Source organism: Odontesthes bonariensis, chromosome 14 (genome assembly GCF_027942865.1).
Source record: "Odontesthes bonariensis isolate fOdoBon6 chromosome 14, fOdoBon6.hap1, whole genome shotgun sequence".
Classification (NCBI taxonomy): domain Eukaryota; kingdom Metazoa; phylum Chordata; class Actinopteri; order Atheriniformes; family Atherinopsidae; genus Odontesthes; species Odontesthes bonariensis.
Genome location: NC_134519.1, coordinates 2,203,109 through 2,230,765, shown reverse-complemented (window position 1 = coordinate 2,230,765; position 27,657 = coordinate 2,203,109). Strand labels below are relative to the sequence as shown.

Below are 27,657 nucleotides of genomic sequence, written 5' to 3'. Positions count from 1 at the left end.
CGCTTTCGGACTGTAGGAACCTTTGGCAGTTCTAATAACCTTTTAATCCGCGGGGCCGTTTTCTCCCGTGTTCGGACATACAGGAACTCGGGGCTTTCTCCCTTAGTTCCTATAACTATTTAGCTCCTTCTCCGAGGTCGGGTCTTTTCATAGTTCTTATAGAACTAATCTAAGGGAGGTGTGTGGTGGTCGGTAGCTACGGCCCATGCCATGCTATCACGGCTGAAATGTTTCCTCATACACAGACACAACCGGCGGGTGTTTAATAAGTTAAACTTACACTGGTCTCATTTGTCTGCAGCGCTGCTCTCCTTTCTTCCTTCATGAAATGAAAAAGTATCTCCTGACTCTCTCTGTGAGCTTTTCCAGCCTCCATATTAGACGCCTGATGTGATTGTCCATGATTAATATCACCATCATGCAGATCATAAACACAGTGGCCTCCCTGCTCTCCATATTAGCTTCTTGGTGGTGTTTTTTCTTCTCTCCTTACTTTTACCGTTTTGTTTTGTGTTTGAATGTAGCGCTAAACGGCTAACGGCTAACGGCTAACACGTCACTGAAGCAGACGGCTGCGCGCGGCGCATCAGTCCCTATCAGGTCCCGACTCATGTGCGAATGCAGACTGAAACAGTTCCGCTGGGGAAGGACAGTTATCAGAACGAAATTCGAGGAGGGTAGTTCTGATAACTACTTTCTTAGAACGGTCTGTCCGAAAGCGGCTAATGTTGACAGCCTCCTCAAGTCGAAGAGTAATACTGACACTTGCATAAAATGTGACATTTGTGGAAAAGCCTTTGAAAAGAAGTGCCAAGTTAGGAAGCATCACAGGATCCACACAGGTGTGAAGCCGTATGCTTGCAAAACATGTGGGAAAAGTTTCAGGGGAAGTGATAAATTAGTCCTCCATATGAGAACTCACACAGGCGAGAAGCCTTATTCATGCAAAATGTGTGGGAAAAGTTTCGTTAAAAGTAGTAATTTGACTGTCCACATTAGGACCCACACTGGTGAGAGGCCCTGCGTTTGTAACACCTGCGGAAAGGGATTTACTGACCTATCAGCACTGAAAAAGCACAAGGCAATTCATACAGGCGAAAAGCCATTTAGTTGTGAAACATGTGGAAGAGGTTTCAGTCAAAATAGTCATATGATTGTCCACATGAGAACTCATACAGGTGAAGAGCCTTATACCTGCAACACATGCGGGAAACGTTTCAAACAGTCATCGACCCTGAAAAATCACATCAGAACTCACACAGGTGAAAAGCCTTTCCACTGTAACACCTGTGGGCGGGGATTTATGCGCCCATCCATGTTGCAAAATCACATTAGAACTCACAAGTGAGAACTTTTAGGACATATCACAATGTATCAGGATTTGTCCTGGTCGGCAGTCCATCACAGGGCGAAATGTATTATTTTATTATTATTAATTTATTTGCTTTCATCACTGGATCTACGTACAGATGATAAGATACTTCTGTGGTAAAGTATTTACATTTAATTTGGCTCCTTCTGACGTTGAATCGTGTGAATATTAAAATGATTCACTGAAAATCTTGCAGTCTAAACTTGGCTTTACTTTGAGTTTTACCGTGAGAGCAGGTTGGACGACCCCCGCTTCACCTCTGACCCCTGGATGTCACAGTTTATATTAACGTATGATTGATTAAAGGAGCACAAAGACGAGCCCCCACAGGTGCTGCTACTGAGTGAAAAGGCAAACACAACATCTGGAACTCCATCTTAATAAAAGGACTCTGACGATAAACGAGCTGAAAGGTGGAGGTTTCGTGCCTCTTTCTTTTTCTATCGCAGTTTTTTCTCTTTTCCTCATCCTTTCTGTTGTTCCTGTGAGTGGATTTATGTGCACAGATCTCATCAAGACTTTTCTTTCTGAAGATAATTAAATAAACAAACATGTTTCTACGTGAACACTTCACCTTAAGCTCAGTAAACTGGCCAGAGAAACTTTTAAGGAGGAAGAAGAAGACGAAGGAGAATATTCTTCATGCACAGTGTTTAACAGTAGCAGCACTTTTCTGCCTCCCTTCCACTTGTTATCACTTTCTTTTTAACTCTGCTTTCACCTGTGAATGGTGAGACTTAGGCGTTTGACGTACGTGGTTCTGGCTTATAAATCAGCCAAAAGGTACGTACCCGTCTCAGTTTACGATCATGTGACATTAATGTTGGACACATTAATACACAGTAAACATGCACATTTATATTGAATATATTCTTGTTCTCTTTAATGTTCCCTGTCAAACTGCAGTTTCTTGAAGGTAAAACTGCTGATCTTTAAATCTTTAGCGTTTATTGGAGCGCTTCCACGTGCTGAGCACAGAATGGCTGCTGCATGCATCCAACCAACACCTCCCCAGGCAGGCCGGCCTGCTTCGGGTCGTTGTCCCGTTGGAAGATGAACCTTCGCCCCAGTCCAAAGTTGTTATTGCTCGTTGGGAGTTTGGTTAAAGCTCGAGCTATTTTAATGCGACTCAAGTTCAGAGTTTGCCCTAACTCTTGCCCTACCCAGATGTTTCCAGTGGGATAACAGCGAAATAACAGTAAACTTAGTAAGTTTAGTTTAGTAGTTTAGTAAATTTCTAAACGAGATAACAGCCACATCACAGCTCTGTAAAGTCTGACCAACATGATAACATGAAAATAGGATTGTAACTATGATATTCGCAGTCACAGAATAGAAAAGTAGAAAAGTATTAAAGCATTTAAGCAATGCAACGAAGCCCAAACCAGCAACATAAAGCAGAAACAGGCCTAACAAGGCTGCTAACAACAGGACACGATGGATTAAACTGAACCAGGCTGAACACTGCATCAGAGAGCATTTATGTAGAAATAAAACTGATGTGAATTCATTTATTCCCTTTTATGTCCTCCACGTCCTTCATGTAACTGCAGATGTTTCAGTGGTGAGCAGTGATGGCTCATAACAGAAATCTTATCTCAAAAATCATTTTCTTACACAGAAACACAACAAAAACTCATCCTACAACTCAAATCCCACAGAAACCCAGCAGACCCAGTAAAACTCAGCAGCTCTGTTATTCCAGCTTTTCACTGACAGAATCCGTCTTTAACCTCTGAACTTCAGCGGGCTGTCCCTTTAAGGAAGGCTTCACCTTTTCTCTCACACCTCGGACCCCAGAAACAGCTTACACTTACCTTCATGTTACTGACACAGACCTTTAAGTTTAAAGCATTAAAACACGACCATAACAACTCTATTTCACAACACTGTTAAACCAGCTTACACTGAATAAATCCTCTTTGTAGCTTCTGAAGAACTCTTTTCTCTCCTCTGACTCTCAAACTAACACCTCGGACTAAAAAAGCTCGAACTCTGACCTTCTATACCAAACATAACTCCAGACAGTTCTAAGCAGATATAAAATGATATAAACCCATTAAAACACGCCCCCATAGAGCTGGAATAGATTTTCAGAGTTTTCTTGAGATACTTATTGATTCCACCTTCAAGCTTTTTTGTCCTCGGGTCACATCGATCATCAGGATCCGTCTGCTCCCCGACGAGTGAGAATAATTTCCACATATTTAATAACTGGTGTGTGCCTCGGTCCGTGGTTATCGCCCTTCTGGGCACTAAAGGTCGGCCTGTGGCACCAAGACATCCCCATCACCGTCCTTCATTCACAGTTAGCAGCAGCAGCTCAGGACACATTTCTCTGGGGGGCAACAGGAGCAATGATGCCTAAAGTGACCCGTTCAATGCGTCAATTAATAAGTAGCAAGTCAGCTGTCACCATTTGGTTTTTTTTTCTGGTCAACTCACATTTCCAGCAGCGCATTTAAGCACGAGATGGCAAGATAAAGATTCTCCCTTTAGCAGGTAATCAGTTTCCCTTCAGATACTTTGAACATGGAGAGATATCTGCTTCACCTTTAATTAAAACTGGGACCAGATACAAGCTGAAAACATGAGTATTTATTCACAGTTCTTGGCTTTATTAGCGTTGATTTTCCAATTCAAATAGTTACAATTTCTGTTGTTAATCAAAGACACCACCAAGACTGTTTACATTAAAAAGCAGAATTAAGGAATCACAGAGTGAACATGAACACGCCATGATGACCTTAAACAGGACAGCGCTGCAGCAACGAATAGCTAGCAGCTAAGGATTTACCATCAACCTGAATAAGCTGCTGCAGAAACAGACCAAATATATTGAAATCTAAGAATCCATCCACATGTAGGTGATATTTCCACACGTTAACGTCTCCTCCAGTAAACCAACAGCAAAATATAAAGTTGTTTTTTCTGTCTGCAGGAGATTTTAAAGTTCCCATGGCATGGTATAGTAGCGGCACTTTAAGTGGGCTTTCGGAGGCTTCAGGATGTTATACCCCCAGGCGTTCTCAAAATTCACCCGGAAAACGCAGATTTGGCCTCTTAGAAGAAAGCCGTATTTCAGCGCTCTCTCCAGTGCCCTGTTTTCCTAATGAGAAGCAAGGAGGAGCGCGAGGGGTGTGTCATGGCTGAATGGGGGCGTGTCTGATTCTCTGTTTTGGCTCCGCGCATGTTAGCTGCTAGTAGGAAAAAAAAATAGAAATGGCAGGTGAGCAAACCATCGTACCGTTCGCCTTCGACCCGGAATCGGACCCTGAAGCCGAGGCGCAGGCAGTTCAGCAACAAACTGCAGACCAGCAGCGCCTTCAGCAAAACGTCTCAGAATGGTGAGTTTGAAATGTTATGTCTAGAAACGTTTATGGTTGGGTCGGTCCGAACCACTGAGGTGCGCAGATACTAGCAGTCGCTTAGCCTACGGTAGCCTAATTAGAGCAGAAATTGTAGTCACTACATCAGGACTACCTAAAATATTATTTTTGCTTACAAAGCGTATAAGTTCCCAACTTATTTTGCAATGTGGGCACGTATTTGCAGTGCTAACATTAGTGAGTATGGCTGCTGGCATCTCCAGTCTCTACACCAAGTAACTCTCTCAATGTCGCCTTGCATTGTACAACAGTAACACTGCCAAAGTATTTCCCATAGTACACATTGCCGACATGTTATGAAAAACAACTGTAATAAACGCTGGCGGTGGGTAATTTCATGAAAATTGCAATTGCAATTACCCCCACAAACACTGTCCTGTTTGGCAAATGATTCTCCACCCAGTGTTGACATAAGGGGAGCGATTTATAACCAAGTTTTCTAGACAAAAAGGTTTACATGCTGTAATATACAAAAAAAAAAAAAAAACATACCTCATCATATCCTGACCATGTGCTGGATCCAAAGTGTAACTACACGAAGTGAAACTTATGCCACATATTTCTGTGTACACCTTTTTTAGTAGCCCGTCTTCACTGGGAACAGCCAGCTGTTCGTTGCCCATGTAGTTATACAGTAGCCTATGGCATGCAAAAAACATGATAGTAGTCTGACCAGCATGTAATTATTCTCCATGCTCACCTGTTAACTCATTTACTTGCCACTAAAGATGTTTCATTGTTATATTTGCCAGCGTTACCTGAAAACAGAATATCATTACACTGTCTTTTTTTTTAATAATAGGTGTCAATGTGGAATTTGCGAGACAATGCCCACAGAAAGGGAGAATAGATGCTGCATGGAGATCCCTCAGGTAACACTGTAAACATTTGGATCTACCTGTTCCTGAAATGACACTTACCATGTCTAGTTCTAATCTTTATTAGGTCACAGCACTACTAGGAGAAGTGGCGGCAGAGCCAGCATGTATGCTGGATCATCCAGGGTTTGAGCCGGTCTGTCTCAATGTATATTCGCTACAAACCGCTGGGCGAGTCTACAGTTTACGCCTGAGAAGAACGCATCGGTAAGCGCTGTAAAATAATTACTCATAGCCACATACATAGAGTTTACAGTATACCCACCCAACAGAGCCTGATAATTCAACTATGCAGACGGTATGAAGAGTGTTTGTATATTTATTTACAAGACATTATTAAAACACAATCAAGAATAATCCATAGGAATATGTAAATATGTACAACATAGCAATAACAGAAGAACAACAACATTCTCTTCAAGTGTCATTTTTTCTATCTGTTCTTCCAGGCGCTTCAGGTATTTGGCCTACAGGCAGTTCGTGGCGTGGTGCTGGGGCTTTTTGGGTCGCCGGATCAGAGTGGTCATTCCTGCCTGTGTGGTCCTGCGTATCCGTGCCGAGTACCCCGATGATGAAGGAGACTACACCGGGTTTAGACTCCCTCGCGTGTGAAAAATTAGGTCCATCAGGACATCCACATACCCTTTCACACAGAACATTCATACACACTGTACACGCTCAACATTTGTATATTTCAGTTAGTCATTTGTACATTTCAATGTTTATTTATATATTTATATTTGTTCTATATATATATTTATGTTTGTTTAGATTTCTATTTCTCACATTTTTTGTATTCCTATTTGTTGGAATTAACCTCAGTAAATGTGATAAAGGCAAAAGTAGTTGGACTTGAATTCTTGAACTTTTGAGGTCTTACCAAAGGTTGGCTTAGTCTTTTGACGTTTGACTGCACTCTCCCTTCTTGGATTTGGGAAAGGAGATTTTGAAGAGAGGTACACCGTCTGCTGTCTGGGCCTGTGGTCGGTTTGCATTTTCATTAAAGTGGATCGCCGCCAAGTACAGTCTGAAAGAACAAGAAACAATGTAAACGGTGTTTCCCACAGAATTTTCATTTGTCATGGTGGTGGGGGTCAGCTGGTAGAGACACATGCATCATCATGGGAGAGCATATGAAAAGCTCTTTTCCAAAATGCTATAGAAGCTGTTCTCATTACTTTTTTTTTAAAATCTGATTTCAAGCATCAGGAAAGTGATATCAGCTGAGATAGCATTTGAAACATTTAAATGCTGCTTTTAATGGTAGTAACAAATAAAACAATATTTTTGAAAGTAGGTATAAAACATTTTGGAAAAAGCTTTTCATATATTGTGAAGTTTCATAGGAACTATGATCTGAAAACCCCCTAAAAGTATACATTTTTTGGTAAATCAAATATAAATTACATTCACAAGACAATCTTTTCAGGGGACCTGGTCTAGGTGTTTTGTGCCTTATAGTGCTGGAGAAACCCGGCTCAATTATGACATTTCAGACAACAAAAACTTTCAACAACTACAAGTTAAAACATCTCACCTGCAAAGCATTCCAATATAGAGAAAGACAACATTCTTCGGTGTGGCTGCAGTCTGGCAGGCAGCATCCCTGCTCCGGGATGTCTGGACGTGAGCACTTGATGTGCTGGCCAGTGAAGAGTGAACCTGATGCAGACAGAGAGCACACATCTCATGGTTCGAAAGCTGAGCATTACACTCGTGATAAACTGACGAGTCACGACAGATTTGAAGTCAAAACTGTGTTCGAATTGACAGATACGTAATGGTGTATGTTCGAGGGAAGTCAGCAAACGTTTGCTAAACATCCTTCACCTAGCCACAACACCCGATCGCATATCACACACGAAAGACGCAGAAACGACTCGACGTTAAAAAAAATAAAAATAAAAGGTCACCAAACCGTAACAAATGCTTTCAAAATATAAAGTCACCAATCGAAAGAAAGCTTACAAAATATGAATTGTTATCGTCGGGCGTCATTTTCCGTGTAACAGACGTATCTAGCCGCAGAACATAACTAGACTTGCTTACCTAAGTATTCATGCTTTATGTAGTCCCCTACACGTAAGATACTTGGTCAAAAGACAAATGTCTTGTTTTACAACCAATTTTCCAAATCTAACCAGTTTAACAGAGTATTGGTTTTGTAGCGCAGTGTAGGTTTCATGGATAAATACCTCCACAGCTAATGTTGGCTAGTTAGCTGTCACCCATAAAGTAGCTAGCGGCTAGCAAATAATTATGACTTACTTGATCGGTGTGGGTAGCTGATGGACCGGCAAGGCTTGGCACTGATCCAGGCTTCAACTTCAGGTGTAGGGTTGTGAAAGCATTCCTCTGAAATGTGTCGCGCAAACACTGACGCTCTTTGGAACATGCATGGGCACCCGTCCCTCGTAAATGAAATTAAGCCATTCCGTTTTCAAAGGGACAGAGGGTGGAAGCGGAAACATATTCTTCTCTTCATCTTCACATCCTGGCACTGTACATTTCGCATGATAATGTCGTTTGGAAGCCATTGCTGTATCTTCTGTGACTGTCTTCAGTCGTGGCGAGTCTCGGTCTACTCCACATGAGTTGGGCGGGTAAGATACAGGTAGTTTACCAGCAGTGGGTGGAGACAGAGGGCGTGGCGGAGAGAGGGGGTGGGAAATTTTGATGAGCTCTATCCTGGCATGACGTCATGCCAGGAGCCTTGAGTCAACGAGACACTTGGAGGCGCTCTGTTCAAAACACGGAGGAAATGCTGTACTGCTCAGTGAATACATTTCGCAATTTCTACTCACTGGGGTGACTTAAGGAGGCTAGAGAAACTCATTTTAAGGCTCAAAAACCTCTGAAAGTGAAATTTTCATGCCATGGGACCTTTAAATCTTCTGTTAGTGGAAACAGGGGGCGGAGCCTATCCCAGCTGTCATCAGGTCAGAGGGAGGGCTCCAGTGGAGATCATGGGGGGGTTCTACCTGCAGGCTGATTTAAGGTAAACACAAGAAACTTGTGCTAAAGAAAAATGGACCAGACTGAGTGAATAATTCCCTCTATAGATCAGTGAGCAGAGCTGACCAACACAAGAAGAACCAACACATAGAAACCGCAGATCCCGACACCTGAAGCCTTTAATGATGGAAGGTCCTGTAACACAGTGCCATGCTTAAACGTTGTATTAGTGATGGACAATCCATGATTAGCACAGAAGTCCAAAAACAAGACACCCCTTCAGATGAAACTCCAAGAATGCTGGGTAATTTGGGTTGCTTGGTGCATGCACACAAAGAAGAGTCTGAACCTTCCCTCCTATGACTTTCAGCCGCAGTGAGGCGACTCTCTCGCTCACCGGGGAAAGCTCCAACACGGAGGTGCTTAGCCGGGGACGTGAGTATCCCCACACCTGCTTGACCCCTCTCTCCGTGGTCAAATCAAGAGTTTGAGAGAGTCCAGTCCCTCTCCGGGAGTCCGGTTCAGAGGAGCCAACACTCTGTGTGGAGGTGAGCCCAACTATATCAAGTTGGTACCACTTACTTTTCCCCCTGGCTTGCTCTCGGGGGGTTCCCCGGTATCCCTTTTCCAGGCAAGCTGACCTCTTCACATGTGAAACACAAGAACAAACTATAAACTGTAGGTTTAAACCCAAATGTATCCTGACAAAATACATTTAATTTACATTAAAACAATTCAACAAAAATGTACTTGTAATTGAAAGGACATGGAGTATTGGGATCTGTTAGATTCGGTTCTTTAATTGGAAGCTACAGAACGGACCGGAGTAATTCAAGTAAAATGAAGTCTTTATTTGTAGTCACACATCAAAGCATATCAGCGCTGGGCTCAGTGGAACAGCGCTCCCGCAGGAAGTCCTTCAGACTGCACTTCGACTTCCGGTAATCATTTGTATTTAAAGCCTCATAGGTTGGACTCTCACTCGACCGAGTATGATTGGACATGAGTAGGTTCAACATGCTTCGTCATATTCTCTGGATCAGCCCAAAACAATAGCCCCTTTCACACTGCCGAATAACCCGCGTTTAATTCGCGAATTTAGCGTGTCTGCTGTTGCGTTCACACTGCCGACCCGCGTCGGACCCTAGTCTTTCTGCCGAGCCGAGTTTGGTGTGAACACAATCGGCGCGGGTCGGACGTGGGCGTGACGTGAGGAGTTTAAAAGACAGAATGGACAGCTGATTCAGAACAACAGCGACAGGTGAGGACACGTTTTACTCTGTTTTAGCCTACATCAAGTTGGAGACATTTTTTAATATGGCCAACTGGGGAGACAAGGAGGTCCGCGAGCTCCTCAGCCTCCGAGCAGAGGACGTTATTTACCGCCACATGTCGGGGACGGTGAAAGATGGACCTCTGCTGGAAGGGCTGGCGAGAAAGATGGGAGAGCGCGGTTTCCCACGCAGCAAGACGCACCGTAAAGTAACATCTCCATGAACTGCATTGCAAAAATGAGTTCTCAAGGTGTCCCGCCATCGTTTATTTGAAAAATTTGATGCAGACAGGTGTATTTAACCCTACCTCCGACGCATGGCTTGTGCCTACGTCATTGTGCACGCCCAGCATTTTCTGTGTTTCGTGTGACGCTCTGCAACTAGGCCACGCCCCCTGAACTCGGCTTCAGGCGACACGGGTCACCCTAACACGCCAAGCGTTCACATTGCTCGATGCGGGATGAAGGTGCAATTTGGACCCGCTAAGGTAGCGGGTCGCAGTGTGAAAGGAGCTCATGTGTGTGTGTGAATCTGCCCTTGCTTTCCCAGGCTTTCCTAATTGTTTTGTCTTTCTACTCCTGGATCACTTTAGGTCATTCTGGAAAAGTACTGAGACTTATTTATATATAATGTCTAAGAACAAAGCCAATTTTACAGATCCATATGCCATAATTATGAGTGAAATCTTTAATTTCATTGGACACAAACTTAAACTCCAGTAAAAAGTCTAAACAGTTCTGTTTAGTCTAAACTGTAATGTAGACTGAAACCTTTCTTACATGCTTTGCAAAAATATAGCTTCTCACCTGTGTGTCCTCTAAGACAGTGGTTCCCGAATTGGGGGTCGCGGGACGCCGAGGGGTGGGTCGCGAAATGATTTTCATAAATCAAATAACTCGGCATACCGTCATTTCCTGTCAAAACGGCAGTTTCAACACAGATTCTATAATAGGACAGATACGCCACTCACGGTGCATTTCCGGTTTCCAACGAGGTGATTTTGGTTGCAGTTCCACCCTTTTTCCACGTGGGGCGCTCAATTTTGGAGACCAGAATGAATGGAGTCCTATGGAGCTATACGCCCTTTCGTGCCCTTATCTCAAGATATAATTTTTTCTCTAGTAATTCGAATGTTGTTTTCGAAAGAGGATGTTTAGAAAATACCCATGGCTGAGTTTTAGATTTTTAGAGCCACTCATTTGCTTAAAAAAAGGATTTGAAGTGTATATGACGTCATGCATAGCTTACGACCGGAGATGCCGCTTTACGGCAACAATCCTGCTTGTTGTTGGTCTCAAAGGCAGCAGCGTTTTCAAGGAAGAGCTGTAGTAAGAGAGAATGTGTGGTAACATCACAGATTCTTAGGCTGTGGTAACATAAGCGGAAAAAGTCCATCTCAATTCTGTTGTCGCTTGGTATGGAGCCAGCCGTCAAGCGATGCCTCTGGTCGTAATTCTGGTCGAGCGCTGTCATTAGCACAATGCTAGTGCGTGGTGGACAACAAGAAGCCAACCTGTAAGAAATCAAAGGGATATATGTACTCGTTCAGTAGATTTTTGACTTGAAACCAATGTTGAGCTCTCAGAAACTACATTCAAATCTGAGCGCTCTTGAGGAGACTTAGGTGAAACTGACCATTTGTAGCATCTAGCTCCATAGGGCCCCATTCATTCTGGTCTCCACCGACGCCCCCAGTGGAATTCTGGTGGAACTGCAGCCAAAAAGCCGATACAATGGGGCTTAAAGGGGAACTCCGGGGCATTTGAAGCGTGTTTCCATTGCTAGAGGTTGTCAAATACTGATAGTAGGACACAGACAGGTGCAAATCTGCGCTCCCTGTGTGGAGATCGCTCTGTCCGCACAGCGTGTCATGCGAGGCTAATACGTGGTGGCTAAGGGGCAAGCGCTAACCCTTCCACGTAAAACAACAACTTGCACACAGCAGAAACGTCACACCACTTTATAACCCATCCGACAATAAAGTCACAAGCCTTACCATCAAAACCATATGCATGGTTCTCACATTACTGGCATGGGGACGTTACAAAACAACTTTATAAACAGCATGTCACTCACCGGCTGGCTGTAGGCTCGCACATGTGAAAGCCCAAAAGACATATATTAAAAATAAATACAGATCACAGCTAAATGTGGAGGATGATCTCCGTGTGGCCGTCTCCGCAATTAAACCGAGAATCGACTTGCTGTGTTCCGCGCATAGCGCGCATCCATCTCATTAGATGAGATTAACGCTGAAATATAGTTGCCAGCAACAATGTACATATGTTTATAGTTTGTGGAAATTACCCTGAGATATTCTTCTGTTCAAATGGAAATTAAAGTAATATTTCAAAGTTAAGTTTGCACATGACAGTAATACTGTGCACTCATGTTACATGGATATTATTTTGACTGAGGTATTCTGCTTTTATCAAACAGTAAATTTCAATATATAAAATCATAACAGGCTGCTCTGTTCTTTTGTGTTGTCGTTAAGCCCGTGTTTGGATAAGCCTAGTGGGTATGGCCTGTGCGCACATTTTTTTTTTTCAGTCACATCCGGGGATGGTGGGGGTCGCCAGTCTCATGGCACCATTATTTTGGGGGTCGCGGGTTGAAAAGTTTGGGAACCCTTGCTCTAAGATGATCAGTCAAACTTTTACTGTGACTGAAACGCTTCTCACCTGTGTGAGGTGAGAAAAAAACACCTGTTTTTTACACTTTCAGCCTGCTGAAATGATGCCTTCTGAAGCTCTTCTACACGGTATTAACCTGATTACCAGTGAACGTAACATGTGCCACCGTCAATTTGGTTGTTTCAGCCGTTTGGCTCAACAGGGTTAGGGGTTAGAACAAAAACACTGTGAGAGTGATAAATGTTGCCCAATTGATTGAGAAGTGGACATTTCCCACGTCCTCAAAGCAGACACAGGAATCCAGATAAGAAAGTGCAATCAGACCCCCCCCTGGTGTCCTAAAGCTGCTGTTTGGGACACTTTGTGGGTCTTTATGTTAAAACGTTTCACCTGATTTTAATCAGAATAATCTGAGCTTTCCAACAGTTTCTCACAGTCACCAACGTCCACAGCAGGTGTAGAAGCAGCAGCAGGCCTGTAGGTGGCGTGCTAACTTAAAGGCTGTGACATCACAAACTTAACTGACACTTTCACCTGATTTAGCTTTTTATTTCTCAATCATCATCATCATCATCATCATCATCATCATCATCATCATCATCACACTTCTCATGGTAAAATCAGGCTTTCAATGATTTCTGAACTGTTCAGATTCTGGACCAGAACCAATAATGGGCCACATTAAAGATTAAATCCACGAGTAAAAGGTGAAAGTACAACATCCACGATAACCAATCATAAAGGAAAAGGATCACTTTTATTGATCTGACAGCGACAGTGAAGAGAAAGAAGAAATGTGGAGAAAGACCGAAGTGGAAGGACCTGCAGCAAATAATCCAGCTGTGAACTGAACTGCTGACTTGTTGCTGAGGACATTTACAACCTCATCACTCCACTAGTAGGACTTCATCTGCAGAGACAGCCAGACCTAAACTTTAGAAGAAGCAGATTCACTGTTCATGGAGCTTCTTTACAGAACAGATCAGACAGTTTGATTGACAGGACAGATGATCAGAGGAGCTGAGTTTTTACCACCATAATTCAGACCAGGACTAAAGTACGGGTGGAGTTTGTGAGTGAAGCAGCAGCCAGTAAAGGAGTAGATCAGAGCTGCAGCATCAGCATCATAAAAGGAGACCAGACCCTGCTCATAATCCACAAACACCCCCACCTTCCCAGGAACAGACTGAAGACTAAGACCGACTGGAGGGTCAGCAGCAGCTGTGTACTTATTTCCATTTCTCAGACATACAGTCCAGAAACCGTCCTGAGGACTCAGTGAGATGTTTCCCTTCCTGTTGATCGACTCTCTGGCCACTCCTACAGTCCATTCAGTTTTTCCTTTAACCTGAACCTCAAAGTAAAATCTGCCTGAAGAGAAACTCTGATTTCCTAAAACATTAACACAATGAGAAAATCTCTCTGGGTTATCTGGAAGATTCTTCTCCACACCACAGTGATTCACTTGTTTTCCATCCTCAGACAGCATGAGGTTAGGATGAGCTGTATCAGGATCCAGAGTAACATCCACTGCATCCTGCTGGAGCCTCTTCAGCTCAGCCTCAGCAAACACCTTCTTCATCATTTCACTGAGTGTCTCCTGCAGCTCAGCCACAGCCCTCACCACAGTCCCCTCATATGATGATGGACGGACGCTGACCTCTGTCCAGTCCTTGGTGGGTGGAGCAGCTTTCAGGGAGGAGAAGCTTTGGAGGAGGTGGAGGTGGTCTTCAGAGCGTGAGAGCTGCTCCACCTCAGAGCTCCTCTTCATCAGCTCAGAGATCTCCTGTTCCAGATCTTTGATGAGGTCTTCAGCCTGTTTCTCAGTAGTTTCCTGTTTGTCTTGGATCTCCTTTATCAGCTCCTTCAGGCCTCTCTCAGCAGACTCCTTCAGAGCAGTGAAGACCTGAACACCTTCTGCTTTCTCTCTGTCTGCAGCATCTTCGCTGATCTTCACCGACTCTTTGACCTCCTGAATCTTCAGTCGTCTCTTCTGGATCATCTGCTGGATTTCAGCCTCCTTCTTCCCCAGCTCTGCCTTCTTTCCTTCATATTCTTCTCTCAGAGGAACAAACTCATGAGTCTTGTGGTCTAAAACAGAGCAGAGCATGCAGACGCATGTCTGGTCGGTCTTACAGAACAGCTCCAGAGGTTTATCGTGCTGCTTACACATCCTGTCCTCCAGGTTCTCCACCGGCTCCGTCAGCTGGTGTCTTTTCAGACGTGAAGCTGTCAGATGAGGCTCCAGGTGAGTCTCACAGTAGGAGGCCAAACACAGCAGGCAGGACTTCAGGGCCTTCAGTTTGGTTCCAGTGCAGACGTCACAGGGAACTTCTCCTGGTCTGGCAGCTTGTTGCTCTGAGCTGCTGCTGCTGGCTTTCTGCTGAGCTTCACGTCTGAACTCAGCAACCAGCTCAGACAACAAAGTGTTGACTCTCAGCTGAGGTCGAGTGCTGAAGTTCTCTTTGCACATGGGACAGTCGTACAGAACATTAGCATCCCAGTGTTGAGTGATGCAGCTTTTGCAGAAGTTGTGTCCACATGGTATGCTGACTGGATCGGTGAACACATCCAGACAGATGGAGCACAGAAACTGATCCTCAGATCGCAGGTTGCTGCCAGCAGACATGTCTGCACTCTGAGGACAAGAGTCAGAGAGAGAAAAAACAGAGTTTTACACTAATGAAGACAATGCATGCAACAACCGTCCGTACGCACAGATTTGTTCTTTAGTCGTGCGTACGAGTGATTTAAGAGAATTTGCGTGTGCACTAATCTTTTCGTATTTTACGTTTTCTTTCAGGTACGAACAGAATTTACGAGTGATCCAGACCTGTCGTAGGAGTTTCCTAAAATAGTCCGCTGTTATTCCAATCAAGTTTGCTTGACTAATGGATTTTATATTTAATCACTTTGAAGCAAACTTAAATAAATATATACATTATACCCCATAATGATGCTGACATTATTCTGTTTGACTTGAATTATGCACTAATTGAAGATTAATTTGACTCTGTATATAACAAGGTCAATGGGAAGCGTAACCAGCGGCTGATTTTCTACTTTTGGATGCCTAATGCTGCGTGTACACCAAGAGCGACTTACGCTACCTGGTAGCCGTGGCCTAGTGGTTAGGGAGGCGGACTGATATGGGATGTTACACAGCTTCATGTCAAAAGAGGCGAACTGTCCCTTTAAATATGCACGGGTGGCATTATTCATTTACGCAGGTCGTTTACACACTTTTTCTGAAGTTTAGAGCGTTTGTTGAATCTGACGTGGCGTGTTCGTAAGAAAGCTCTCGTACGGAAAAAATTTGAATAAAAATACGAAAATATTCCTGCATGAGGCCCAATATCTACAATCCTAAAGCTTCCAAATGATCCTAAAGTTGAATCTGTCCTGATGAGAGTCAGTCAGGAGTGAAGCTTCCTGTTTGGTGGAAGCTCTGAGTTCTGTGTTAATGCTGGTTGTTGAAACACAGTAAATATTATCAGCTGTACTCACCAGTGTTTGACTCAGTGGTTGAGAAAGAACAGATGAACTCAGTTTATTTCTCTTCAGACAGAAACACAGAGGTTTGTCTCGACTGCAGCTCTGCCGTCACTCTGACAGACTTCAACTTTCATTTCAGGGAAATGACGATTAAACTGTTTTTTCCAGTGTTACTCCGCCTCCTGCTGCACCTTTTTTTTCAGCATTTGTTTCCTCCTTCAGGTTCAGACGTGATTATTTACTGACTTTTGAGCCAAGATGAGTTCAAAGTACGAATATATTTATGAGTTTATTGCACTTTACCGCACAAAACCTGTTTAAAGCCACAATTAACTTTCTGCTGCTCTCATTTTGTCCTTTGAACGTGTTTTTCTTTAAGCTGAAACACAGGAAGTTGAGGTTACTGCAGTTCATTCCTCCTGATCAGGCCCGTAAGGCAGTGGTGTAGTCTACATTTTTGAGGTGGGTATACTGTATAGTTTGCCAGGCCCGTGGTACCAAACTAGGGGTCGGGACTCGGGACCCCTCGGGACCCCTCGGGACCCCTCGGGACCAATAGTAGCCCCTTAATGCACGCCGTACCTCGAGTGGCGCGCTGTAATAGTCATTGAAAAGTTAAGTACCATAGTACTACAATACTATGACATAACACAGGGCTTTTAATAATGCACTATGACTTGGTCATTGCCATTCTGGTAACAGCACATTTATAATGCTGTCTTAACGTGTTAAGGGACAAACATGTTTGTGGGACAGGATGAGGGACACCATAAACTCACTTTGATTGTGTGGACTGTGTGCTGTGTATCTCAGTGGCAATGGGACTCCCTGTGGCACTTAATCTTTGTACTCATCCCTCATAGAGCGAAGCCTAACAGAGTGATTGTTTTAAAGCAGCAGAACACCATCACATCTTGAGACAGGTTGTTTTATATATTAATATATACACAAGGGCTGTCAGAATTAATTAATTGTAATATATATATATGTGTATTACATTCGTTTATATATGTAATATACATAAAAATATATATATACACACACATCCATTTTAGTTTTCCACCTTCCACTCCTATAGGGGGCGCTGTTGTGCGTTAGAGAATCACCGCTTTCAACTAATACAAAGAAGAAGAGTTTCTATGGGACGTTATTGTCAAACAACTGATAGTGAATCCCTGGGAGATTGACTGACTGCCGCAATTTCCGAATGAATGCTATTCTGAAAGCGATAGTTCGGAGTAGATTCAACCTGGTGTCATTTGAACCGTGATATCCAGCCAAGTAGGCTGCTCAATTTCTCCATTGATATAATAAATTCACAATTCTACAACATAAAAATTCATAAAAAACATGTAGAATATAGCATATACTTAATTGTCTACAGTAGTAGATCAACCCTCATCTTACTTTGAAGCTCCCAGCTCCAGAAGTGACGTCGACGCAGCTTTAGCTGCAGAGAAGCTATCAGGCTTGTGTTGATAATAATAAACTCCTGGACTATTTTCAAACTTCCAAATGCATCGCTTTGTGAGTACAGACCATATTTGTACTACTGTAGAAGTTTGGTGTCATGGCATGTGATTTTAGTGTGGTAATTTTGGAGATACTGCCAGGTCCCGTTAGCGCTTGTACGAAGCTATTCGGGATAACTCGGTAACTCAGCTGATGTTCAGCCAATATCGAAAAAACTTCGGGTGGGCTACTTGGCTGGATATCACGGTTCAAATGACCCCAGGTTGAATCTACTCTGAACTATCGCTTGAAGTGTTGTCGTTGTATTGTTAAATTATAACAAGGCTTCCATGAGAAGTGGTAGTTGATGAAACGTGGCTGTGCTATTCTAAATATTGAAAAACGAATTTTAGGTGGGTATACGGAAATCCCCCCAAAAAAGAGGTGGGTATACGCCGTATACCTGCGTTCAACGTTAGACTACACCACTGCCGTAGGGGGTTCGGGGGTTCGGGGGGTTCGGACAAACCCCCCCACAATCCCGAGAAGTCCGGTCGCGGCAGGTGATGAGTTAACAATTACTGATACGAGCGGCGCAAGGATTCCTTACTTATGATGTACAATAGCCTACACATTAAGGGTTGTTATAATATGTTTGAATGAAAACACCAATGAACACAGTATTTCATCGATCAAAATGATTTTGGAGAAACAGTGTATAATGAGCAGATAGACCACACATGTGAAAACATTAATGCAACTTCTTCAGGGGGTAATTACGGTAATTAGGGACCCCCCTAGAACGAATGCCCCTTTTCCACCGAACATTTTCGTACCGGTACGGCTCTACGCGGTACGACTCTACCCTGATTGTGAGCTTTTCCATTTCGGGTTGAAGGTGGGACCGTTACGATTTTTAGCACCAGCTAGTACCTGCTTCAGAGGTGGGTCTAGTCGGGCCGAGCCGATACTAAAACGTCATGTGATCAGTGCTGTCCACTGATTGGTCAGGTGAAATTACGTCATACACGCGACAAAGCTTGGGGAGCTTTAAATAATCACCCGCCGTATGAAAACACACCTGCGAGAGCAACAGAGAATAAACAGAATTGTGAATATGGAAGACCAGAGAAGGAAAGCCAACCCATGGACAGTGAGCGAGGTGCAGACCTTTCTGTGTGTGGTGGCCGAGGACCGCATACAGAAGGAACTGTGCCGAGACAAACTGAAGAAGCTGAAGAGTGATTACCAGCAGGTAAAGGACCACAACAGCCGGAGTGGGTCAAACCGAAAGACATGGAAGTGGTTTGACCAAATGGACGGCATTTACGGTCACCGCCCGGCGAACGGCGTGGATACGGCGACGTCTTTGTTGGAGGCGATGGGAAATGGTAAGTGTTGTTCTTATCCCCTTGGTGCAACGCTTATATCTTAACAAATGCATGTTTTATTTAGTAACAAATACATGTTCAGTCTTTAACTTGTGTAAAACGTTACACAGGTGTCTCATGTAAGTTGTTCTGAGTGAGCTAGCAAACAACGCTGTTTTGGAAGGCTAGCACAGTGTCTCACATATGTGGTTTACGTGTATGCGTTTCGTATGTTCACACTTTTAATTTTTTTCCCCTCAAGACTCGGTTTGTGCAACCTTTGAGTGTTCGGTTGCTGAGGTCAGCGAAGATCCTCCAATCCCTCAGGCTTCAGAACCGACACTGGCATCGCAATCTGCAGCTGAGGCAACAGCTGCTATCTGCATTCCACCGGCACCAACACAGACGCCTGTATCTGAGAGAACTCCTGCTGTTTACTTTTGTACTGTCTTTTTTAATAAAGAGCTTGGTTCAACTGAACAATATGAATTGTCAACTGCATTACACATTACACTCCATCGTTGTGTTTACTTTTGACTAACCGCGGCGTGACACTTTGTAATCGCCTGAAACCGACGTCACGTTAGTGGTGAACGGGCCGACTCCGCCCACTTCCAGGTCACACTTTGTGTGGAAAAGGAAATGGTACTGGTGCCGTGTCGTGTAGTGTCGCGCTATATCGAACCGAGTAGAGTAGGGCTAGCTCGGCGGTGGAAAAGGGGCAAAAGTCCCAAAAATATACAAAAAGAGCCCCCCCAAGCAAAATCCTGGCTACGGGCCTGCTGATAGTGGTTGTTCTGCTGCCCTCTGCTGGTCACAGAGAGGAACCACATCAGACTGACAGGTTTCCTCATTAGTGGCTCTCAGTGATCTGATACACTTGGTATTGATTAATAAAATTAACTTGGAAATTAAAGTTTTTGTGTGGGAAACCTCAGAAAATCATGAAAACATCCTTCATTTCAACAGAAGACCTTTCAGGTTATTTTTGTTTCTGGACTCTCAGAAACTCTTTTATGGAAACGTTTGACAGTAAAGGCACCATTTGGTTTCTATATTCATATAGAAAGAGAACAGATATAGAAAATAAATTTATATGATTGTTTTTCTTCAAACAAAATTTATTTGGGAAAATTGTATTACAGTTTAATAAATATAATTCTATATTTCTGTAAAAAAAAAACACACATTTGATGCAGCAGCGCCTCACATAAATGTTTAAAATTACTATTATAATACATTGTAATTTAATTAAATGGTTACCATTTAATTTAAACAAACCTGTTTGCTTCAGGTCAGTGAATACGGATTATATATAAAGACTGTTTATACTTGTTTTGAGACACCTGTCTGAGGACAAAGTGTTGAAAATCATAAATGTTGCATTACTATTGTAGCAAACTAAATAATATATCAGAAATATAGAACTTTTAATGTCCTTATCCAATCATCATGTCTTCCAGACTTCCTGGAACCTTTATAGTGTCCTGATCAGCAGTTCTGCAGCTTCCTGAAGCTCTCTCAGAGTTTCTCTTTGGACATTTTCTGATTCTTCCCTCATCTTCAGTCCAGTCCTTGTACCTGAGCATCTTCAGAGGAATGTGTTTTTTCTTTGTTAAGCCACTTTAACTCTGAGCTATGAACCATTCAGGCAGGAAAAAGGCTCCTAACTCAATATTTCTTTAGCTGCATCTGTGAAAAACAGCTTCATAGTTTCAACTTTTTTCTACATTTACGTTTAAAACTGCTTTCAGTTACCAAAAGAGTCAAATTAATAAAAGAAATTCAGTTTAAAAATCCTAATCCCAAAATAATTGTTATCACGTCTAAAAGTAGAAAAGTAGAAAAAAACAGACAATAATAAGAATTATATGTTATTCAACATCAAGAAAAAGTAAATAAGGTTCAATTTAAAGCTTAAAAAAAGGATTATAAGATATAATCTAATGACTAATTATGGAACAATTAATATAAATGAAAAAATTAAAGTGTTTTATGCCAGCAGAAATGAATAATCTAGAAGCTCTTTGTGGGTTTTAGGCTGGAATTAAGATTTGTTCCCATTTCTTTAGCTGCATGTGTGAAAAACAGCAAAGATAACACAGTGTGACAGACAGAAAACAGGATTTCTGCAGCAACAAGGTGATTCCCAAAGAGCTGTTAGCTGAAAACTTGGCATATCTCAGCATGGTGTGCAGTGTGTCCTTAAAACATTTGAGGAAACTGGACAAGTGGAGGACAGAAGAAGAAGTGTCCGGCCTAAAGAACTATCTCCAGCAGTTGAACAGGAGGAAATCTGACCCCAAGTCACCAAATAAATCAGAAAAAACACAATTTAAACAAAAATACAAAATAAAACAAAAAAAAACAGAAATAAAACAAAATAAAACAGGAAAAAAAACACAAAATAAAACAAAAAACAAAATAAAACACAAAATAAAACAAAATAAAACAAAATAAAACAGAAAAAACACAAAATAAAACAGAAAAAAAAAATGAAACAGAAAAAAATAAAAAAATAAACAAAATAAAAACGAGTCCTGATCAATAACCTAACAGACAGCTTTAAATTTCGCTTTAACTTTTTTTTTCCTGTTCTTAACAAAACTTTAATTAAAAAAAAAACGTACAAAAATAAATGTTTATTCTTCTGTTGCAGTTGCATACTTTTTATTGATCGTTTAAAACACTGAAAGTGAAGCGTGCGTCCATCCTCCCGCCCCCCCCCCCCCCCCTCAGAGCGGCCCTGTGCGGGTCAGACAGGAACAATATGGCGCCGGGAGGATCGTTAGCATCGGGACCAGTCGTTGTCTGAAAGACTGGCGATCCGGCAGGATGAACCTATGCGCCCAGTATCTACGGTAAGTTCGGCACCGTGTGGTCGGTCCGCCCCCTCGGTGGTACCGGTGCGCCCCGAACCGGCCTATCTTTCTCCAACAGGCGGATTGTTTTGTTCGGATTTTAGCATCGCAGCTAGCAGGTCCTGGGACCACCCCGTAGCTAAATGTTAGCGTTAGCTAAATGTTAGCCGTAGCTAAATGTTATCGCTAGCCCAATGTTATCGCTAGCTCAATGTTAGCGCTAGCTAGCTTCGTACATCAACATGTAATGGCAGCTTGTGCCGTCAGCTCGCACACGTTCACACAGACATGACGGGTGTTTGATGAGACGGTCCCGGGGCGCACAGGTGTGATGTGCCGGAGCTCACAGGTGTGTTGTGCCGGGGCGCACAGGTAGTGTTTACCCGCCACTCAGTGTTGTTGCTAGTTAGCTTTAGCTTGCTAGCATGTTTCTGCGTATGTCTGGTTAGCATCGACGCTCTTATACACTCATACGTGTCATGTAGGTTAACTAACGAGCTAGAGCCTGTCCCGTCCCCCCATATATACAGTTAATTATCCACATGTTTAACGGTTCTGCCTGGTTGTTGAGGTGTTTGTGATGCTAATCAGCAGCGGACAATCGGCGCTAGCTTGCGCTGTAATGAAGGTTTTGTGTGTGTGGTTACATTCTGGTTACATTTTTTTCACCAAAACAGTTTCTTCCCCCTTGCAGTTGGACTTATGAACACTTCATAATCACCTCATAACCTGCCCCAGTCACTTTACCATCATTAAAACTGCACTAATGAAGCTGCACTGTTGTTGCTCTGCCCACTGTAAACTGTGTATTGTTGTACACACCTTGTACATTTTATATTCACATATTTTTATTCTTTATTTTTATCATTATATTCCTATGTTACATGTTTGCACCTAACGCGCAGCAAATTCCTAGTTAGTGAACACTGTGGCAATAAAACTGATTCTGATTCTGATTCTGAGGAGGTAGCCTGAGCCCTGTATCATCCCCGTGTCTTCATGCCGTTAAATGTTAAACTGAGGCTGAGCTGTTAGCTGGGTCGTGTGGAAGTGAGGAAGTTATGTATGCACCGGTGTTGTCATGCTACGTGAGTTTCTGTCGGTCCTGTCTAACCTCCTCTCCTCTGTTTACCTCCGAGCAGCCAGGCAGAGGCCCTGAAGGCTGACATGACGGGTAAGTTTGCTCCATCACCTCCTCCCACACTCACCTGTGCAGGTATCTGCGCCTCATACTGACACCAACCAGGACCGAGTTAAGTAAACACAGCTAACGCAGGTAAACACAGCTAACGCAGGTAAATGCAGCTAATAACGCAGATAGACACAGCTAATAACGCAGGTAGACACAGCTAACGCAGGTAAACACAGCTAATAACGCAGGTAGACACAGCTAATAACGCAGGTAGACACAGCTAATAACGCAGGTAAACGCAGCTAATAACGCAGGTAGACACAGCTAATAACGCAGGTAGACACAGCTAACGCAGGTAAACGCAGCTAATAACGCAGGTAAACGCAGCTAATAACGCAGGTAAACGCAGCTAATAACGCAGATAGACACAGCTAATAACGCAGGTAGACACAGCTAATAACGCAGGTAAACACAGCTAATAACGCAGGTAAACACAGCTAATAACGCAGGTAGACACAGCTAATAACGCAGGTAGACACAGCTAATAACGCAGGTAGACACAGCTAACGCAGGTAAACGCAGCTAATAACGCAGGTAAACGCAGCTAATAACGCAGGTAAACGCAGCTAATAACGCAGGTAAACGCAGCTAATAACGCAGGTAAACGCAGCTAATAACGCAGGTAGACACAGCTAATAACGCAGGTAGACACAGCTAACGCAGGTAAACGCAGCTAATAACGCAGGTAAACGCAGCTAATAACGCAGGTAAACGCAGCTAATAACGCAGATAGACACAGCTAATAACGCAGGTAGACACAGCTAATAACGCAGGTAAACACAGCTAATAACGCAGGTAAACACAGCTAATAACGCAGGTAGACACAGCTAATAACGCAGGTAAACGCAGCTAATAACGCAGGTAAACACAGCTAATAACGCAGGTAAACACAGCTAACGCAGGTAAACGCAGCTAATAACGCAGGTAAACACAGCTAATAACGCAGGTAAACACAGCTAATAACGCAGGTAAACACAGGTAAACACAGCTAATAACGCAGGTAAACACAGCTAATAACGCAGGTAGACACAGCTAATAACGCAGGTAAACACAGCTAATAACGCAGGTAAACGCAGCTAATAACGCAGGTAAACGCAGCTAATAACGCAGGTAAACGCAGCTAATAACGCAGGTAAACACAGCTAATAACGCAGGTAAACACAGCTAACGCAGGTAAACTCAGCTAACGCAGGTAAACACAGCTAACGCAGGTAAACTCAGCTAACGCAGGTAAACGCAGCTAATAACGCAGGTAAACACAGCTATTAACGCAGGTAAACACAGCTATTAACGCAGGTAAACACAGCTAACACAGGTAAACGCAGCTAATAACGCAGGTAAACACAGCTAACGCAGGTAGACACAGCTAATAACGCAGGTAAACGCAGCTAATAACGCAGGTAAACGCAGCTAATAACGCAGGTAAACACAGCTAACGCAGGTAGACACAGCTAATAACGCAGGTAAACGCAGCTAATAACGCAGGTAAACACAGCTAACGCAGGTAAACGCAGCTAATAACGCAGATAAACGCAGCTAATAACGCAGGTAGACACAGCTAACGCAGGTAAACACAGCTAATAACGCAGGTAAACGCAGCTAATAACGCAGGTAGACGCAGCTAATAACGCAGGTAAACGCAGCTAATAACGCAGGTAAACACAGCTAATAACGCAGGTAAACGCAGCTAATAACGCAGGTAGACACAGCTAATAACGCAGGTAAACGCAGCTAATAACGCAGGTAAACACAGCTAATAACGCAGGTAAACACAGCTAATAACGCAGGTAAACACAGCTAATAACGCAGGTAAACGCAGCTAATAACGCAGGTAAACACAGCTAACGCAGGTAAACGCAGCTAATAACGCAGGTAAACGCAGCTAATAACGCAGGTAAACACAGCTAATAACGCAGGTAAACACAGGTAAACACAGCTAATAACGCAGGTAAACACAGCTAATAACGCAGGTAAACACAGCTAATAACGCAGGTAAACGCAGCTAATAACGCAGGTAAACACAGCTAATAACGCAGGTAAACACAGCTAATAACGCAGGTAAACACAGCTAACGCAGGTAAACGCAGCTAATAACGCAGGTAAACACAGCTAATAACGCAGGTAAACACAGCTAATAACGCAGGTAAACACAGCTAATAACGCAGGTAAACACAGCTAACGCAGGTAAACGCAGCTAATAACGCAGGTAAACACAGCTAATAACGCAGGTAAACACAGCTAATAACGCAGGTAAACACAGCTAACGCAGGTAAACTCAGCTAACGCAGGTAAACGCAGCTAATAACGCAGGTAAACACAGCTATTAACGCAGGTAAACGCAGCTATTAACGCAGGTAAACGCAGCTAATAACGCAGGTAAACGCAGCTAATAACGCAGGTAAACACAGCTAACGCAGGTAGACACAGCTAATAACGCAGGTAAACGCAGCTAATAACGCAGGTAAACGCAGCTAATAACGCAGGTAAACACAGCTAATAACGCAGGTAAACACAGCTAATAACGCAGGTAAACACAGCTAATAACGCAGGTAAACACAGCTAACGCAGGTAAACTCAGCTAACGCAGGTAAACGCAGCTAATAACGCAGGTAAACACAGCTATTAACGCAGGTAAACACAGCTAACGCAGGTAAACGCAGCTAATAACGCAGGTAAACGCAGCTAATAACGCAGGTAAACACAGCTAACGCAGGTAAACGCAGGTAAACACAGCTAACGCAGGTAAACGCAGGTAAACACAGCTAACGCAGGTAAACACAGCTAACGCAGGTAAACGCAGCTAATAACTCAGGTAAACGCAGGTAAATGCAGCTAATAACTCAGGTAAACGCAGGTAAACGCAGCTAATAACTCAGGTAAACGCAGCTAATAACTCAGGTAAACGCAGGTAAACGCAGCTAACGCAGGTAAACGCAGCTAACGCAGGTAAACGCAGCTAACGCAGGTAAACGCAGCTAATAACGCAGGTAAACACAGCTAACGCAGGTAAACGCAGGTAAACGCAGCTAATAACGCAGGTAAACGCAGCTAATAACGCAGGTAAACGCAGGTAAACGCAGCTAATAACGCAGGTAAACGCAGCTAATAACGCAGGTAAACGCAGCTAATAACGCAGGTAAACGCAGCTAATAACGCAGCTAACGCAGGTAAACACAGCTAACGCAGCTAACGCAGGTAAACGCAGCTAACGCAGGTAAAACTCTCCACAGCAGCATGGCGATGTGTCCTCAGCCAACGTACAAACGTACAGAAACTAACCCTTCTCCAAAGTCCTGTTGAAGCTGATGGTTGAACCTCTCTTGGAGCTCACCGACTCCAGTTCAAACTGATATAAATCAAAAGTTTTGTCTGAGTCGCTTTCTGTTTAGAAACCTTCCTCGTGCAGCTTTGTTTGAGTGCTGATCACCTGAGCTCCTGCTGAGCCTCCGCCCTGAAAACAGACTGTTAGCAAAGAGGTGTTGAAACAGGACTGAGATGGAGAGCTGCTGAGCTGCTGAGCTTAAACCAACATGTATGTCGACCAAAGCCTGCCTCGTACGTCTCAACAAGACCTCAGGGAAATGTGTCAAATTGTCAAATGACCTATAATATTTAGACTTTTAATCAGAAACCATATAATCAAAGTCTGTTAAAATTTGATGTAACTCTGGGTCCAGCAGGCGTGTTCATCAGCCCAGAGATGCTTCATGCTGCTGCTTCACATGGTTTCCTCACTCTGATTCATGCGTGTGTGTTCAGACTCGAAGCTGGGGGCGGCAGAGGTGTGGACGTCTCGGCAGGCTCTGCAGGACCTCTACCAGAAGATGCTGGTGACGGACCTGGAGTACGCGCTGGACAAGAAGGTGGAGCAAGACCTGTAAGCTGCTGCACCCGCCCGCTCGGGCTGACCAATTTTATCAATATTGCGATATATATCGATATTTTTTTTCCTGATAAAGTATCGATTTTTCAGCCGAAAGTATCTTTTTTTAAATTTATTTATTTAAAAAAATTATTATTATTATATATTTTTTTAGCAAACTTTATTGAAAAGTCAGATGGTACAATTTTTTATTTATTTATTTAAAAAAATATTATTATTATTTTTTAGCAAACTTTATTGAAAAGTCAGACGTTACAATTAGTGAAAGCACAGAACATTAATATAATACAATACAATGCCGGGGGGGGGTCACATTATACAAAACGGTAATAAAATAGCTCTCACACTTGTTGTCCTTCCGGTTCAAAGGACCGGACCACCAGTCCAACCAGCAACGATTCATGTCAAATCACACTGTCCCTTTTTTTCTTAGAAGTTAGATGTAAGTGTATCGTATCGTGAGATTAGTGCATCGCTGCAGCTCTACCGCCCGCAAGTAACGGCTTCCCCCGCCGCCTAATATACAGCCGAAGGTCACACACCCCAGATGATGACAGTAATATTTTAGATATTCATGATCATTTTAAGAACTTTAATCATGTAGCACCTTTTTAAAAAGTTCACAAGGTGCTTTGACAGTTAAAGGACAACAAACAACAGAGAATAAAAGTTAAAAATATGAAAAACAATCTAAATTAATAGATAGCTGATACCTTCAATAATCCAGTTTAGAGAAGATACATGTGTGAATAACTTTATCAAAAACTGGAGGGCAGATGCAGTGGTTCATTGTTCTTAATTTAAGTGTTAAGTGTTTCTGGCTGTGGGGCGGACGTTAATAGAATAGAAAAATACTTTATTCATCCCCTAATGGGGGAAATTCAAATTAGTCAAGTAGCT

At 43.1% G+C, this 27,657-nt stretch overlaps 2 protein-coding genes and 1 pseudogene across 4 annotated transcripts in view; 1 reads left to right on the top strand and 2 right to left on the bottom strand.

The window, feature by feature from the left end:
• The window catches only part of LOC142398498 (uncharacterized), a 462,406-nt gene that overhangs the window by 393,785 nt on the left and 40,964 nt on the right, over positions 1-27,657 (bottom strand). The gene's annotated exons all lie outside the window — the stretch shown is intronic.
• Positions 13,069-16,133, bottom strand: LOC142398506 (E3 ubiquitin-protein ligase TRIM39-like; annotated as a pseudogene).
• smg7 (SMG7 nonsense mediated mRNA decay factor) overlaps positions 21,565-27,657 on the top strand; it is a 32,333-nt gene continuing 26,240 nt past the window's right edge. For all 3 annotated transcript variants that reach the window (XM_075482508.1, XM_075482507.1, XM_075482506.1), the window contains exons 1-3: positions 21,565-21,682; positions 22,825-22,856; positions 26,634-26,751. In XM_075482508.1, coding sequence (XP_075338623.1) covers positions 21,657-21,682; positions 22,825-22,856; positions 26,634-26,751 — 176 coding nt within the window. In that variant the 5' untranslated portion in view covers positions 21,565-21,656. The remainder of the gene's footprint in view (positions 21,683-22,824; positions 22,857-26,633; positions 26,752-27,657) is intronic.